The sequence below is a fragment of the Lithobates pipiens genome, unplaced genomic scaffold (genome assembly GCF_037356315.1).
Source record: "Lithobates pipiens isolate NorthernLeopardFrog02 unplaced genomic scaffold, aLitPip1_a1.2 Scaffold_8, whole genome shotgun sequence".
NCBI lineage: Eukaryota > Metazoa > Chordata > Amphibia > Anura > Ranidae > Lithobates > Lithobates pipiens.
The window spans coordinates 156,762,779-156,780,576 of NW_027507903.1; the positions used below are offsets into that span (position 1 = coordinate 156,762,779).

The following is a 17,798-nucleotide window of genomic DNA, read 5'->3' on the forward strand; positions in this document are numbered from 1 at the left end:
TGTTTATGCCCAAATACCTCTCATTAATTTTGGCTTGCATACAGAATTACAAATTAGTTGAATCTCCTAATTGTATCATGGTAGCAAACCTGCTTGGCTATGGCATGCTACAGCAGGGGTAGGCAACCCCCAGCACTGGTGCCGCAAGTGGCACACACAGCCTCTTTTGCCGGCACTCGACTCCCTTCCAGTCAGCAGAGCAGAGCATGGAAGTATCACTGAGACACTAATGCATTCCATTTTCAGAATTTCCCACGCTGTACATGCACTGAGGGGGAGGCACTGCACCCCCACACATTGGGAAAGAAGCATTGTTTGGTTCTCTAACTTTGCTGTAGCTGCCATCGTCCGCTTTTATGATGGGGAAGAGATTGGGCGCAGTTCTGCTGGGGGAGTGGTCCCTGTTTCCTGGAGGAGGAGGAGTGTTATTGGGTACTGCTAAAGCCAATCACAGTGCTGCTAGCCCCGTCCACCACCTGGAGAAACATGACTCCCTTGGTTGCCACTACCAATCTCAGAAAGAAGGGATTTCACTGTGATTGAGAAAACCAATCGGGTGTCAGTTTGTGGAATTACTGTTGAGCTTCTGGGAACTTTGTTAAAATATTTTCTTTGTGTCACTTACTACTAAACCCCTGCACTCTGTGTCCCTTTAAGCCACAGCCAGTATTCAGCGCAATGAAAATCACACCCAACTTTTCATGTGGCGCAGAAAGCCTCACTTTTTCTCAGCTGCTGGTGCCCAACTTATGATCCTGCACACAGGCCCACTGCTTTCAGAAAATGCCCCTGACCTGAGCTCATCATTGCGCATCCATTCCAGATGCTTGTATGTGACATCATATACAAGCACGTGGGCTGGATGCAAGAGGTGGACCAGCAGGATGAGTGTGCCAGGACAGGTAGATGTGTCTTATCTCTGCTTCCTTTCAGCACTCTGCATATCATAGATGAGAAGAGGGTACAGCGGTGGAGCAGTTGAGCAGGAGGGTATAGCTGTGGGGAAAATGAGCAGGAGGGGTTCAGAGGTGGGCTAGAAGAACAGGAAGTTACAACGGTGGGGCAGATGTGCAGGGCGGTACAGTGACGGAATAGATGGGAAGGGGGTTCAGCAGTGGGACAGAAGACTAAGGGGTTCAGTGTTGGGCCAGGTGAGCAGGGGGGTTCATTGTTGGGTCAGGTGAGCAAGGGGGCTTCATTGTTGGGTCAGGTGAGCAAGGGGGCTTCATTGTTGGGTCAGGTGAGCAAGGGGGCTTCATTGTTGGGTCAGGTGAGCAAGGGGGCTTCATTGTTGGGTCAGGTGAGCAAGGGGGCTTCATTGTTGGGTCAGGTGAGCAAGGAGGGGGGGTTCATTGTTGGGTCAGGTGAGCAAGGAGGGGGGTTCATTGTTGGGTCAGGTGAGCAAGGAGGGGGGGTTCATTGTTGGGTCAGGTGAGCAAGGAGGGGGGGTTCATTGTTGGGTCAGGTGAGCAAGGAGGGGGGGTTCATTGTTGGGTCAGGTGAGCAAGGGGGGGGGGGGTTCATTGTTGGGTCAGGTGAGCAAGGGGGGGGGGAGTTCATTGTTGGGTCAGGTGAGCAAGGGGGGGGGAGTTCATTGTTGGGTCAGGTGAGCAGGGGGGGGGAGTTCATTGTTGGGTCAGGTGAGCAAGGGGGGGGAGTTCATTGTTGGGTCAGGTGAGCAAGGGGGGGGAGTTCATTGTTGGGTCAGGTGAGCAAGGGGGGGGGGGGAGTTCATTGTTGGGTCAGGTGAGCAGGGGGGGGGGGGGAGTTCATTGTTGGGTCAGGTGAGCAGGGGGGGGAGTTCATTGTTGGGTCAGGTGAGCAGGGGGGGGAGTTCATTGTTGGGTCAGGTGAGCAGGGGGGGGGAGTTCATTGTTGGGTCAGGTGAGCAGGGGGGGGGGAGTTCATTGTTGGGTCAGGTGAGCAAGGGGGGGGGGGTTCATTGTTGGGTCAGGTGAGCAAGGGGGGGGAGTTCATTGTTGGGTCAGGTGAGCAAGGGGGGGGGAGTTCATTGTTGGGTCAGGTGAGCAAGGGGGGGGAGTTCATTGTTGGGTTAGGTGAGCAAGGGGGGGGGAGTTCATTGTTGGGTCAGGTGAGCAAGGGGGGGGGGGAGTTCATTGTTGGGTCAGGTGAGCAAGGGGGGGGGAGTTCATTGTTGGGTCAGGTGAGCAAGGGGGGGGGGGGAGTTCATTGTTGGGTCAGGTGAGCAGGGGGGGGAGTTCATTGTTGGGTCAGGTGAGCAAGGGGGGGGAGTTCATTGTTGGGTCAGGTGAGCAAGGGGGGGGGGGTTCATTGTTGGGTCAGGTGAGCAAGGGGGGGTGTTTATTGTTGGGCCTGAAAAGCAGGAGGGTAGAGCAGTGGGACAGATTTGAAAGGAGGTGTATTGGTGGGACAGATGAGCAGGGGCTTACAGTGGTGAGTAGGGGGGTACAGAGGTGAGACAGATGTTAAGGAAGTACATTGGTGGGGCAGATGAGCAGATATGTTTGGTGTTAGGCCAGATGAGAAGGGGGGGGGGTTGCAATGATGGGCCAGATGAGAAGGGGGGGTTGCAATGATGGGCCAGATGAGAAGGGGGGGTTGCAATGATGGGCCAGATGAGAAGGGGGGGTTGCAATGATGGGCCAGATGAGAAGGGGGGGTTGCAGTGATGGGCCAGATGAGAAGGGGGGGTTGCAATGATGGGCCAGATGAGAAGGGGGGTTTGCAATGATGGGCCAGATGAGAAGGGGGGTTTGCAATGATGGGCCAGATGAGAAGGGGGCGTTGCAATGATGGGCCAGATGAGAAGGGGGCGTTGCAATGATGGGCCAGATGAGAAGGGGGCGTTGCAATGATGGGCCAGATGAGAAGGGGGCGTTGCAATGATGGGCCAGATGAGAAGGGGGCGTTGCAATGATGGGCCAGATGAGAAGGGGGCGTTGCAATGATGGGCCAGATGAGAAGGGGGGGTTCATTGTTGGGCCAGATGAGCGGGGGGGGGGTTGCAATGATGGGCCAGATGAGCGGGGGGGGGTTGCAATGATGGGCCAGATGAGCGGGGGGGTTGCTGTGATGGGCCAGATGAGCGGGGGGGTTGCTGTGATGGGCCAGATGAGCGGGGGGGGTTGCTGTGATGGGCCAGATAAGTTGAGTGTTAGGACAGATGAGCAGATGTTTCAGCAGTGAGACAGAAGAGCATGGTGGTACGGCGGTACACTCTGCATATCATAGATGAGAAGAGGCTACAGCGGTGGAGCAGATGTATAGGGGAGGGTACAGCAGTGGGGAAAATGGTGGGGCAGATGAGAAAGGGGTAACATTGGTTGGGCAGATGAGAAAGGGGTAACATTGGTTGGGCAGATGAGAAAGGGGTAACATTGGTTGGGCAGATGAGAAAGGGGTAACATTGGTTGGGCAGATGAGAAAGGGGTAACACTGGTTGGGCAGATGAGAAAGGGGTAACATTGGTTGGGCAGATGAGAAAGGGGTAACATTGGTTGGGCAGATGTGCAGGCGGGTAAAGTGGTGAAACAGATTTGCAGGGGGGGGCAGTGATCTGAGGTGTGGAGTTGCAGTAATTGGGGCTGATCTGAGGTGTGAAGGTGCAGGATGTTCATTTCTCACTATTACTAAAGTAGTTTTACAGCATATACTTTATAAAAAAATCATTTTTGTGATTGGGAGTGTGAAGTTGACTTTTTTTGTTATAAAATCGGCACTCTCAGTTTCTTTGAAAACATTTTTCGACTCGCTGCTCAAAATGTTGCCTACCCCTGTGCTAGAGAGGGTAAGTGGTCTTCCACATGTCTTCATTTTATTTATTTAAGCTTTCCCAGTTGTTAGAGGCATGACAACCCTGTTTTTTCATGTATTCATTTGAATCAGGTGGTGTTATGCAGTCAGTTTAGATGCAGACAGTATTTAGCTAACTACTTCCTTAAATATGGAACTTAATGTGAACTAAATAATGTATAATGCAATTATAACAGATTAAATGTCTGTTCTGTGTAACTGTATCTGGTCGTCTGGTGTTACTTGTAACAATTGTTGATGATGCTGTTAATGCAAGATCCACAGACAATGCAAAACCTCTAACAAGAGGGTAGTTGGATTCTCCTATGTTTATATAGTTTTATTGTTGTCTGCAATATTGATACTGAAGTAAACCTTTCTTTTTTTCCTAGTGGTCAGATGATGAAAATACGACGACACTGACAGTAAGATGCTTTTGTGGATGCCATCCCACCAACCGTAAATTGCATGCAAGTGTGTTGGTGCTATTGGCCAGTATTACAGGAGTAATGTATCTTTATGTTCACACAGGCCCCAGAATTTCCAGAGTTTTCCATAAAAGTGCAAGAAGCCATTAATTCTCTGGGCGGCAGTGTTTTTCCTAAACTGAACTGGAGCTCCCCAAGGGTAATTATTTACTGCATTTTCTCTTTTCACAGTCGCATAAACATTTGTAATCCCTCTTTACATCTACAGCGAATCAGCCATTTTATAATTATGCTGTCTGGGCACTCGAAATTTATCACAAGACCAGAAAAGTTTGCCTAGAAAATAGTAGGTATTGTTGACATGCCTCTTAAAAGGGACACTTTGAACTTGCATATGAAGGGAAGATGACATTTGCTGGTTCACCTTCCCAATACCTTGCTGCTCAGTAGTTGACAAGGATCCCCACACTTCTAGGTATGGGGGAGTTTATAACTTGCTTCTCTTTAACATTGCTCAGGCATGATTAGGGGAGTGACTACTTCTCTGGGTCCAACACAGCCAATCTCATTACTGACTGCATAGTAAGACTTATGTAAGACTACATAAGTATGGGTCTGGAGGAAGTACACAGTGGACTACAAGTGTGGAAATGTCGCCATGCTAGTGCTCCATTAAAGCGGGTTTCCACCCTAAAGTGGAACTTCCGCTTACCGGAACCCCCCCCCCCTCCGGTGTCACATTTGGCACCTTTCAGGGGGGAGGGGGGTGCAGATACCTTTTTGAAGACAGGTATTTACACCCATTTCTGGGCATAGACTCCCATGGGAGTCTATGCCTTTCCCCCGTCCCGCCGCGCTGTCTGCTGAGACACACACGGGTCCCAGAGGCAGCGCGGACCATTCCTAGTGCGCTGCACAACTCGCGCATGCGCAGTAGGGAACTGAGAAGTGAAGCCGCAACGCTTCACTTCCTGATTCCCTCACCTAGAATGGCGGCGGCAGCAGCCGAGACCCGATCGATCGGTCTCGGCTGCCGACACCGCTGGACCCTGGGACAGGTGAATGTCTATTAAAAGTCAGCAGCTGTAGTATTTATAGCTGCTGGCTTTTAATATTAAATTTTTTTTTTTTTTTTTTTTTGTAGGTGGAATCCCTCTTTAAGATCCACAAATCTTTCTGCTGAACAGATGAGACTTGTAGTCTTTTTTCATTCACAGATCCCTGTTAATGGATGAAATGGCTGTACACGCAGAGCCAAAAAAGTAAAAAAAAAATAAAAATTTTTAGTCAGCCACCAATTGTGCTATTTCTCCCACTTATATGAGAGAGGCCTGTAATTGTCATCATAGGTATACCTGAACTATGAGAGACAAAATGTGGAAACAAATCCAAATCAAGACAATCACATTGTCTGTCCTGATTTTATTTTATTTTTTTAAAGAATTTATTTGCTGTTGCTGGTATGTTGGCCCGCCCATTCCTTCATGAAGATCTCCTCTAGAGCAGTGATGTTTTTTGGGGGCTGTCGCTGGGAAGCAGACTTTCAACTCCCTCCAAAGGTTTTCTATGGGGTTGATATCTGGAGACTGGCTAGGCCGCTCCAGGACCTTGAAATGCTTCTTGCAAAGCCACTTCTTTGTTGCCCGGGCGGTGTGTTTGGGATCATTGTCATGCTGAAAGACCCGGCCACGTTTCATCTTCAATGCCCTTTCTGATGGGAGGAGGTTTGCCCTCAAAATCTCACAATGCATGGCCCCATTCATTCTTTCATGTACACGGGTCAGTCGTCCTGTTGCCTTTGCAGAGAGACAACACCAAAGTATGATGTTGCCAGCCCCATGCTTCACAGTAGGTATTCTTTGGTTGCAACTCGGCATTCTCGCTCCTCCAAACACGATCAGTCGTGTTTCTACCAAACAGTTCTACTTTGGTTTCATCTGATATTCTCCCAATACTCTAATGGATCATCCAAATGCTCTCTAGCAAACCTCAGACGGGCCCGGACATGTACTGGCTTAAGCAGAGGGTCACGTCTGGCACTGCAGGATCTGAGTCCCTGGCGGCGTAGTGTGTTACTGATGGTAGCCTTTGTTACATTGGTCCCAGCTCTCTGCAGGTCATTCACTAGGTCCCCCCCGTGTGGCTCTGGGATTTTTGCTCACCGTTCTTTTGATCATTTTGACTCCACGGGGTGAGAGCTTGTGTGGAGCCCCAGATCGAGTGAGATTATCAGTGGTCTTGTATGTCTTCCATTTTCTAATTATTGCTCCCACAGTTGATTTCTTCACACCAAGCTGCTTGCTTATTGCAGATTGTCTTCCCAGCCTGGTGCAGGTCAACAATTTTTTGTTTCTGGTGTCCTTCGACAGCTCTTTGGTCTTCACCATAGTGGAGTTTGGAGTGTGACTGAGGTTGTGGACAGGTGTCTTTTTTTATACTGATAACAAGTTCAAACAGGTGCCATTAATACAGGTAATGAGTGGAGGACAGAGGGTCCTCTTAAAGAAGATACAGGTCTGTCAGTCAGAAATAGGGGTACACCAAATGGGTTTTTTGGTGCCAAAACCGATACCGAAAATGAAAAATGCTCTAGGCCGAAACTGATCGATACCGAAAATGACTGTTTTTAAAAAATATTTTTGTACATGAGATGGTCAGAGACTGGGGACGTGGTACAGGAGATCAATGCAGCCTGCTTGGGCCTCACCAGTGCCCAGCAGCCTACCAGTGCATACCTCTCAGCTTTTGAAGGTGAGAATGAGAGACATTTAGGGGGGAGATTGACCTGTATAAGCGTAGTGCACTGCGGCAAAAAGTGGGTGTGGTAGCATAGTAAACTGTGTTGTCTGTAAACCTAGTTTATTTTGCTACAGTTGGGAATGGACAGAGTAAGTGATTTGTACAGATAACTTACTCTGTCATTTCAGGCAGGGAAACCTTCCCTGCTCTCCACCCTGACCTATTATCCACAGCAGAAGTGGGAGATGGAGGGGGGAGGGACTTGGCAGAGGGGGGGGGGGGGGCAGGATACAGTACAGGGTGACAGGAGAATGGCAGGGTAAAGAACAGCACGGGGGGGGGGGAGGGCATCAGAGAGTAGAGCCCGGGGGGAATCGGGGAAGAACCCAGGGAGGGGCCAGAGAACAGTAGGGGGGCAGAGAAGTTGCTGGACAAGATCACAGAAGGGCCAGGAGAGACTTGAGGGGCCCATGGGCAGCAGAAAAAAGCTGGAGAGGAGGGGGCGCATACAGAGAAACCAATGCCCTTCATGTTCTTCCTGCAGCTGCTGAATGCCCACTTTTCCTGCTCTCCCTCCTGCAGGAAAAACATGGAAGGCATTGGTTCCTCTGTATGCCGCCCCTCCTCTCAGGCTGGATCGCAATGGTGACCACTGAAGTTATGTACCTGCAGTGAAGTTAAAAAAAAAAAAAAAAAAAAGAAAAAAAAAATTTGTCAGAATGAAGGAGCAATGAGGAATGAATGGAAAGCTGGCAGGATTCTGAGGCTGAGACAGTTGCAGACTAGAGCATACAGAGGGTTAAGAAGACTGTGAGATGAAAAGATTGGGGACCAGGGAATGCTGAGGATGAAGGGGGGTTGTGAGGAGTTATCAGTGTGCAGTGATACCTGGAAGATTACCGTACTTTATTTACCTTTTACAAAGCACATTCTGGTCATACAGAGGCACTGGGTAGTGGTACTTGGATAGGAGAGCATCACATCGCACGGCACAGGGACAGAAGACAGGATTCTGACATCTGACCCCATCCAAGCTCCTCCCATGTGCAGAGACATCTATCACACAGTGCTGAGTGATGGGAGGAGGGGAGCAAGCGCCACATCCTGTGCCTCTGATCAATCTGTATACAGGCCGCACTTAACATACTGTGCAGGAAAACTCAGAGCGAGATGTCAGGAGGCGGAGCTGGGATGGGAAGCTTCTCTGCACAATTTCCCCCAGAAAGCATGGCAGCACTCCAAAACGATACCCCCGTAATGGGCGGCACCAGGGGCGGGGCCCTTTGCCGGGCCCCCGCCCCCATTTTCGGCACCATTATCGGCAAGAATTTTCTTTCGGCAAATTGCCGAAAAGGCCATTCTCGGCCGATATGTTTCGGATTTGTTTCCACATTTTGTCTCAGTTGGTAATATTTCTTCATAAATTTTGGCCAAAATTTATACGGCTACATATCATCTTTGGTAAAAATAATCCTACTTGGTGTATATTATTTGTTTTTTGTGGAAGTTAGTCTACAAGTTATGGTGCAAATCATTGGAAATTGATCACACCTGATGTACTGAAGACCTAATTTCTTGAGACACTAACAAGCCAGGAAAGTACAAATACCCATAAAATGACCCCATTTTGGAAAGCAGACACCCCTATGTATAATCTATAAGGCATAATGAGTCTTTTGAACTGTTCATTTTTTTTACAAACATTTTTGTGGAAACAAAATGAAAACACTTTTTTTTTTCCCCCCACAAAGTTGTCTATTTTTAAGATGTCTCCAACACATAGTATGTATATAGCAAAAATGACACCCAAAATACATCCTGCTACTCCTGAGTATGGCGATACCACATGTGTGAGACTTTTACACAGCTTGGCCACATACAGAGGGGCCCACAATTGAAGTAGCACCATCAGGTGTTCTACAAGCATAAATTACACTTCTAATTTCCTGACAAGCTATTATTTTTGAAGGCCCTTATATTTCTAACACATAGCATTTACATACCAAAAATTACACTCTAGAATAAATTCTATTGAGGAAAGGGTAAAAAAAAAGTATTACCTTTTTTTGTTTTTTGTAGTGTTCCCAGAGGAGGGAATTGGTCCAGGCAGCAGGCAGGGATGTGCTTAGAAACAATAGCAGTTATCAAGGCAGGAATATTGTCTATAGTCGGCACAAGGATATCCCCAGCTCAGCCAAAACATTTGTCCATAGAAATTGTCCAGGCAGAGACGGCCAGCACAGCCTTGATATTGGTCCTGGTACACCGTTACCTGCCTGAACTCATTGTACTGCTCCCCAGCCCTTCATAAACATACTGCCTCTTGCTACAGCTTATTTTTTCCATAGTCCAGGTAGCAGGTAGAGGCGTGGTCAGTTTATGCTGCAGGCAGGGAGATAGCGGCAGTAAGTCAGCAGCAGGCTGAGGGCTGCAATCAGGTAAGACCTGTGCACAGGGGTAGAGGCTTAGACCCACCCAAATTTCTATGAAGCCTCCAGACCCTAATCCAGAAATTGCGAAACCCGGAGACAACAAGAAAATATTTTTCTCCATCCGGAAAAACATTTCTGGAGCCTCTCACATGTGAGACCCCTGTCTACTACAGTAGCAGGGCAAGAGATCAGTCAAAGCGGTAGGCAAAAGCATAGTCCATAAAACAGGCCAGGGTCAGTTCACGTGCAGGCAGTCCAAGCAGTAGGCAGAAGCGTAGTTGATAAAACGGGCCAGGGTCATTTTACATGGAAGCAGTCCAAACGGTTGGCAGAGGCACAGGCCAGGGTCAGTTCCGAAGGCAGTGGCATGGTTATTTGAGGAAGCATGGGAAATGGTTAGCACAGATGATGAAAATGGCGAAATGGTTAAGAATATGGGCTAATATTTTAGGGATGTGTGATATAGTCTGAAGCATTCACCAATGCAAAGGCCGGGTTTGGAGGGACACTGGGGACAATGGTAGCTGGTATCTCTTCTAAATCCATTTTTGCTGCATACTCTAATAATCTTTTTTGACGTCTTCGGCCTGCTTCAGATGGTGGAATGTGGTCCGGGAAGTGGCGTTCATGAAGTTGGCTAACAGCATCAGAGCGAAGATTTTCTGGGGGGTCTTTGATGGTAGATGAGGGACGTGACAACTTATATGAAATTTAGGAAGTGGGCAGGGCTTTCTGTGGATTTGGTGTGAATTATGTAGGCATTATAAATGGCCAAATTAGAGTGCTACTTTCTTGTACCAGAAACGGGACCTCCTTATTGCTAAATAGGGCTGAAGCATTTGGAAATGCACCCCCCGCCCCCCGCATGTACAGATTGTAATCTTGTACACATGTTGGCTTTACAAATTAACGCTTGTGGGAAGCCCTTCCTATTCTTTCTGGAGGTTCCACAGGCCAGGGTTTCTGCGAGGTATAGGTGTTTGAAAAGGGGCAGGCTGGTGTAGAAATTATCCAGGTATATGTGGTAACCTTTCTTCGGCAGTGGGTAAGCCAGGTCCCATACAATTTTACCAGTTGTGCCCATGTAGGCTGGGCACTCAGGGGGCTGGAGCTGGGACTCTCTTGCTTCGTATATGCGGAAGGCATACAGATATTCTGTGACTCTCTTGCAAAGCTTATAAAATGTCACTCCGTATTTGGCCCTTTTGCTAGGAATGTATTGTTTTATTCCTAGCCAGCCTGAAAAGGGTACCAGGGACTCATCTACACATAAATGCTTTTTCGGGGACATAGAGTTCTGCAAATCGTTGGGGAAATGGGGTTAGTGGACCAATAGGCATGTCCTTCCTTTTTTTTTTTTTTCTTTTTTTTTTTTGTAAGCCCATGTTTATGGTGAGGCCGATTAAACAATTTGAACTCCTCCAGAGTCAAACTTTTCCACTCAAACGGACAGGCGTATGATGATTGGGGGTTGTTGGCAATATGCTGCTGGGCATATAAATTGCTCTGGTCCACGATGAGTTGCAGCAAAGTGTCGGGTAAAAATTAATAAAAACAATCAATTGCAGAAAACTTTGGGGTATTGGCCTGCACACCTGGCTGTGCGGTGAAAGGGGGGATTCTTGCTGATCCTGAGTCAGAAGGCAGCCATGTTGGATTGGCAAGACCATCTGGGAGGTATGTAGCGGCCCTGGCTCTTGGGGTACGTTGCACTCCAGTGCTGGTAGTTGGGGGATTTAAAGTTCCTGTGCTGCCATTTGATGCGGCAGTGCTGGTACTGGGCTCGGGCATTTCTTGTGGCCTTTCGCTCGTGGCAGCGCTGGTACTCTGCCTCGGAATTTGGTCCTGGGGTATATTGCTGGTGGCTGCCTGGTTTCCAGAGCGCCACACTTTTTTAGGAGGGATACATTCTGCTCTTTCGTGATCGCGAGCATGCCCTGTGTTTATCAGCCGTCGTGATATGACGGCGGCCCAGAACAAGAGTCGCACCGCTCCACCGTCATGACGGTGGCCGGGCGGCAAAAGGTTAAGTGGGAGAACTTGCACAATTGGTGGCTGACTAAATACTTTTTTTCCCCACTGTAGTTTGTTTGGGCCAGCCTGTCACAAGAGAACTAAAGTTTACTAAAACCCTGAGATCAGTTTTAAGCCAATTTTCTTGTGTGAACAGACATTTTTGTCTGTCTGGTTCAAGCTGCATTCAAAGGGGACTAATTAATGTGTTTTCTAAGTGCAGCCTGAAAAATCAGACAAAGATCTGTCATGTACTCAAGCAGTTCACATAGGGGATACACATACAGTGCCTTGCAAAAGTATTCGGCCCCCTTGAACTTTTCAACCTTTTGCCACATTTCAGGCTTCAAACATAAAGATATAAAAATTTTATTTTTTGTGAATAATCACCAACAAGTGGGACACAATTGTGAAGTGGAACGAAATCTATTGGATATTTTAAACTTTTTTAGCAAATAAAAAAACTGAAAAGTGGTGAGTGCAAAATTATTCGGCCCCTTTACTTTCAATGCAGCAAACTTACTCCAGAAGTTCAGCGAGGATCTCTGAATGATCCAATGTTGTCCTAAATGACTGATGGTGATAAATAGAATCCACCTGTGTGTAATCAAGTCTCTGTATAAATGCACCTGCTCTGTGATAGTCTCAGGGTTCTGTTGATAGCGCAGAGAGCATCATGAAGACCAAGGAACACACCAGGCAGGTCCGTAATACTGTTGTGGAGAAGTTTAAAGCCGGATTTGGATACAAAAAGATTTCCCAAGCTTTAAACATCCCAAGGAGCACTGTGCAAGCGATCATTTTGAAATGGAAGGAGTCTCAGACCACTGCAAATCTACCAAGACCTGGCCGTCCCTCTAAACTTTCAGCTCAGACAAGGAGAAGACTGATCAGAGATGCAGCCAAGAGGCTCATGATCACTCTGGATGAACTGCAGAGAACTACAGCTGAGGTGGGAGAGTCTGTCCATAGGACAACAATCAGTCGTACACTGTACAAATCTGGCCTTTATGGAAGAGTGGCAAGAAGAAAGCCATTTCTCAAAGATATCCATAAAAAGTCTCGTCTAAAGTTTGCCACAAGCCACCTGGGAGACACACCAAACATGTGGGAGAAGGTGCTCTGGTCAGATGAAACCAAAATCCAACTTTTTGCCCACAATGCAAAACGATATGTTTGGCGTAAAAGCAACACAGCTCATCACCCTCAACACACCATCCCCACTGTCAAACATGGTGGTGGCAGCATCATGGTTTGGGCCTGCTTTTCTTCAGCAGGGACAGGGAAGATGGATGGAGCCAAATACAGGACAATTCTGGATGAAAACCTGTTGGAGTCTGCAAAAGACCTAAAACTGGGACGGAGATTTATCTTCCAACAAGACAATGATCCCAAACATACAGCAAAATCTACAAAGGAATGGTTCACAAATAAACGTATCCAGGTGTTAGAATGGCCAAGTCAAAGTCCAGACCTGAATCCAATCGAGAATCTGTGGAAAGAGCTGAAAACTGCTGTTCACAAACGCTCTCCATCCAACCTCACTGAGCTTGAGCTGTTTTGCAAGGAAGAATGGGCAAGAATTTCAGTCTCTCGATGTGCAAAACTGATAGAGACATACCCCAAGCGACTTGCAGCTGTAATCACAGCAAAAGGTGGTTCTACAAAGTATTAACGCAAGGGGGCTGAATACTTTCGCAAGGCACTGTAAGTAAATAAAGGACATTTGATTCAGTAAGTCACCATTTCTCAAACTACTGTTTACACGGAAGATGCACTGTCATTGCAGAGATTTATGCAATGCTCTGCTGACTTGACATAAATCATAGATGTGCTTCAAGCTTATATTTACATGGGTCTTTATGCTTGACTGAAGCATCAATTCCAGAGAGTTTCTCAGGTTACTGTAGAGTCTTGGCTCCTGTTTTAAAATGATGTTGAAGATCTCCTTTACAGGGTCATTGATAGCAGTTAAGATCTGGCACGGTTTCAAACGGTGTTCAACCTAAAGCTGCATATGTGATTCTCACTTTATAGGCACCAAATAAACAACATGGTGCTCATGTGTTGGAGAGTATTTGCGACATGCTCTAGAAACTGGAAATTGTGTTGCAATCTGCAGTATCTTCAATAATGAAATATTTGTGCTACAATGTGGCACAGATTTTAGCTGCAGGTCACTGCCTAGTCTGATCAGGTGCAGATCTGCACAGCAGGCTGACTCCTGATAAGCGTCTGTATAGATGATGAGCTGGGGGAAGCTGCCTCCTCCCTTCCTCCCTCCTCCTGGGGGCAGCTGCCAGGTGCCCTCTGAGTGTCCACATACACACTGACCAGAGGGAGCAGGCAAAGGGCAGCTCTATGCTACTCTGCTGCTTGCATCTCTCCCCCTCTCTCCCTCTCTTGAAATGCAGTGCAGCTGACCTACATACATATGATTTTTTTTTTTTTTTTTCGTTCAATGTTTTTATTAATTTTATATAAGGGTTAACAGGAAAGTCCTTGCAGGGGCTAAAGTGTCAGACAAAAGCAATCGGTCATATACACCATATAATCAGCATACACAATAAGTAACTGCAGGCTTCCCAAGCATCGGCTGACACAGATAATTCAGGCTTGAGGTAGGTAGAGATTGCGTTACCCTGGCCATACACTATACGAAAAATTGTCCGAAATTCGGTCATTTAGACGGTTTTCGGCCAGTTAATGGGCACAAAATTGATAATCACTGGAATGTTTTTGAGCCGAAAAAACGAAGGACAAGCTTGGAAATTTTCTGCCAAACGACAAATTGAAAGGTTTTGTTTCCTGTCCGAACTGTTTACACTAGGTATATGTAAAAAAAACAAACAAAAAATGCATTCATTACATGATGGCACCATCATTTGCGCTCACTGCCAAATGTTCGTTTTTCTTAAATGGGTTTGGCCGATTTTGCGTATAGTGTATGGCCAGCATTAATCCACGGTTGCCATACTTTAAGAAATTTCAGGTTTTTAATCATTAAGGATGGTGGGCAATTTTTAATTCGCATCAGATTCATAGGACTTGACTTCATGGAAAGGGTAAGAGGCTTTCCTCCATGCCTTGGCTATTGTTTGCTTAGTAGCTAAAAAAAACATACATGGGCAGTTTCTATTGGTAATAGGGTTGCCAAGATATCCTTTTTTTTATTTTTATCGGCAAGTATCGTACGGATACTTTTGGTCAAATAATTACCGAATGCCGATAATTTGCAGTGCGATTTGCGTCAATACTAAATAAATGGACACAAATCACACTGCAAAGAATCGCATCCGATTTGAACAGGAATGCGGTGCAATTCCTGTCTGAATCGCATGTGATTTTTAATTTTTTTTCCCTCACTGTTTGTGTGTGTTTATATAGAAAGGGGAAAAGCACCATCTAGTGGGCAGTTTATTAAAAATGTTAGGACCAGTTCACACCATAGAATCAGTCTGGATGAGTTCCAGATTCTTTTCTGCATGCGTATTTTTTGATGCAGTCCAGTGTATTTTTTTTCCTCCTATTTATTTTCTTAACCTTAAATAAGGACATGTGTGTTCCAGTACGTTTTTGGTGCATTTTATATGCATTTTACAGCATTCCAGAGCAGGAAAAATGCAGCATGTTCTACTTTAAATTTTTGGAACATGCTGGAACTACAGGCACTCTGCCTTTGAAAACCATATAACCTACTTTCCATGCATTTTTGATGCAGAAAGAAAACTCGCAGGACTGCATGTGGTGTGAACTGGCCCTTAGAACTCCCATTAAGTACATATCTGGCCAAAAGTTAAAGTGGAAGTAAACCCATTGATTTAAACAGTTAAAAAAAAAAAAGGCATGCCGGGAATTCTAACTGCACATTGGCTGTGCTCTCGGCCAAACTATCAAACCATCCAATGGCTAGTTTCATTAAACAGAGGCAAAGATGTCAGCTTCCTTGGCTGAAAACGATAGGGGAGTTTACTTCCACTTTAAATCTGCATTGGTATTCCGTTCCCACCAATGATGGCAAATCACGGCCACTGGAGGTGCTCACAGAGCTGGAGGAGATGCAGAAGCGGTCCGCCTCCAAGTTGACGTCACTTCTTCCCTATTCCCACAGGGTCCCGAAAACTTCTCCTGTAGCCCTCTGAGCACCTCCACAGGGCTTGATTCGCTATCTTCAGTGGGACCGGGACATACTTAACCACTTCCCGACCAGCGCACGACGATATACGTCGACAGAATGGCACGGGCAGGCATATTGGCCTACAGGTACGTCCAATATTCGACGCCGCCTTGCCATCGCGCTGGTCGGGACCCCCGTGAGTCCGGTCGCGGGACCCGCGGACTCGATCGCCGCGGGCATCCCCGCGATCGTCTCACGGAGCGGCCGAATGGAGGAAATGCTGTGTAAACAACATTTTTCCATTCTGCCTAGCAACTAGTGACGCTGATCTCTGCTCCATGTGATTGGAGCAGAGATCAGTGTACACTAAATGAAAGCCCAACCCCCCCACAGTTAGTAACACACCCCTAGGAACACTTAACCCCTACACTGCCACCCACTGGTTAACCCTTTCACTGCCAGTGTCATTTACACAGGAATCACTGCATTTATATAGCAGTGATTACTGTATAAATGACAATGGTCCCAAAAATGTGTCAAAAATGTCCGATGGGTCCCCGACAATGTCGCAGTCACAATAAAAATCGCAGATCGCCGCCATTACTAGTAAAAAAAAAAAATAATAAAAAATTATTAATAAAAATGCTATAAAACTATTCCTATTTTGTAAACGCTATAACTTTTGCGCAAACCAATCAATCGCTTATTGCGATTCTTTTTTTTTTTTACCAAAAATATGTAGAAGAATACGTATCGCCTAAATTGAGGGAAAAAAATGTTTTTTTATATATTTTTGGGGGATATTTATTATAACAAAAAGTAAAAAATAATGCGTTTTTTTCAAAATTGACGCTCTATTTTTGTTTATAGCGCAAAAAATAAAAACCGCAGGGGTGATCAAATACCACCAAAAGAAAGCTCTATTTGTGGGAAAAAAAGGACGTCAATTTTGTTTGGGAGCCACGTCGCACGACTGCGCAATTGTCAGTTAAAGCGACGCAGTGCCGAATCGCAAAAAGTGGTCTGGTCTTTGACCAGCAAATTGGTCCGGTCTGAAAGTGGTTAAAGTGATACTAAGATCAACTTTTTTTTTTTTTTTTTTTTTGTTTAAAAATAACAAACCTGTTATACTTGCCTACTCTGTGTAGTGGTTTTGCACAGAGCAGTTGTCCTCTCAGGTCTCTCTTCGGTGCTCCTGGCTCCTCCCTCCTGTTGAGTGCCCCCACAGCAAGCAGCTTGCTAGGGGGCACCCGAGCCAAGCCGCAGCTCTGTTTGTCCACTGGGACATGGAGCCGTGGCCCAGCCCCGCTTCCTCCCTGTCCTCATTGGCTCACTGACTTTGACAGCAGCTGGAGCAAATAACACTTCGCTGTTGTCTCAGCCAATAAGGATGGAGAGTCTCAGACAGCCAAGTCTCTCGTTCAACATCGCTGGATCGAGGGCTCAGTTAAGTATTAGGGGGGCTGGGGGGCTGCTGCACACAGAAGGTTTTTTATCTTAATGCATAGAAAGCATTAGGATTAATTAAAAAAAAAAAAAAAAAACCCTGCCTTTACAACCAATTTTTATAAACTGCCCACTAAATGGCACTTTTCCTTTTTTTTCTTTTACACACACACACACACACACACACACACACACACACACACACACACACACACACACACACACACACACACACACACACACACACACACACACACACAGTGGAAGAAACCGCATGGGATTTGGACAGGAATCGGACCACATGCCTGTTCAAATTGCATGCGATTCTTTGCAGTGCAATTTGCACCTATTTATTTTGTATTGACACAAATTGCACCGCAAAGTATCGATATCGGGAGCATTTTGATGAGTACATGTACTCGTGAAAATACTCTATCGGTGCATCCCCAAATGGTACTAGAAAAAATCCTTAGATTGGGCAATGGAGGGGATCCATCTTGGAATCCTTGGGAATGATCAGGTGAATCCGTATGACTTTTTTTTTTTTTTTTTTTTATTTTTTTTTATATAATATCAGCCCTAAGTAGCCATATATTCAGGCTGTGTGTTCACTTCTGCTTGGAGATATTAGCAGCCAATTTGATTCTCCCTTCCTTACCCTTGAAACTGATCCATTAGCTGGGGATCACACAGACATTTCTTCTTTGATAAACTGATACCTTCTGTAATAGTGTTGCCCATTTGTTTGTTTTTTAATTGTGGTCTTCAAATAAATTGTATTTTCTGCCTAGAGTTGCTGCTACACAAACTCGTAATAAATTATGTAAGCTTCAGGAATGTGTTTTTTTT

At 46.2% G+C, this 17,798-nt stretch overlaps 1 protein-coding gene across 2 annotated transcripts in view; it reads left to right on the forward strand.

The window, feature by feature from the left end:
• Positions 1–17,798, forward strand: part of CDC123 (cell division cycle 123) — a 108,578-nt gene that overhangs the window by 12,933 nt on the left and 77,847 nt on the right. For both annotated transcript variants that reach the window (XM_077472987.1, XM_077472986.1), the window contains exons 4-5: positions 4,167–4,199; positions 4,306–4,401. In XM_077472987.1, coding sequence (XP_077329113.1) covers positions 4,167–4,199; positions 4,306–4,401 — 129 coding nt within the window. The remainder of the gene's footprint in view (positions 1–4,166; positions 4,200–4,305; positions 4,402–17,798) is intronic.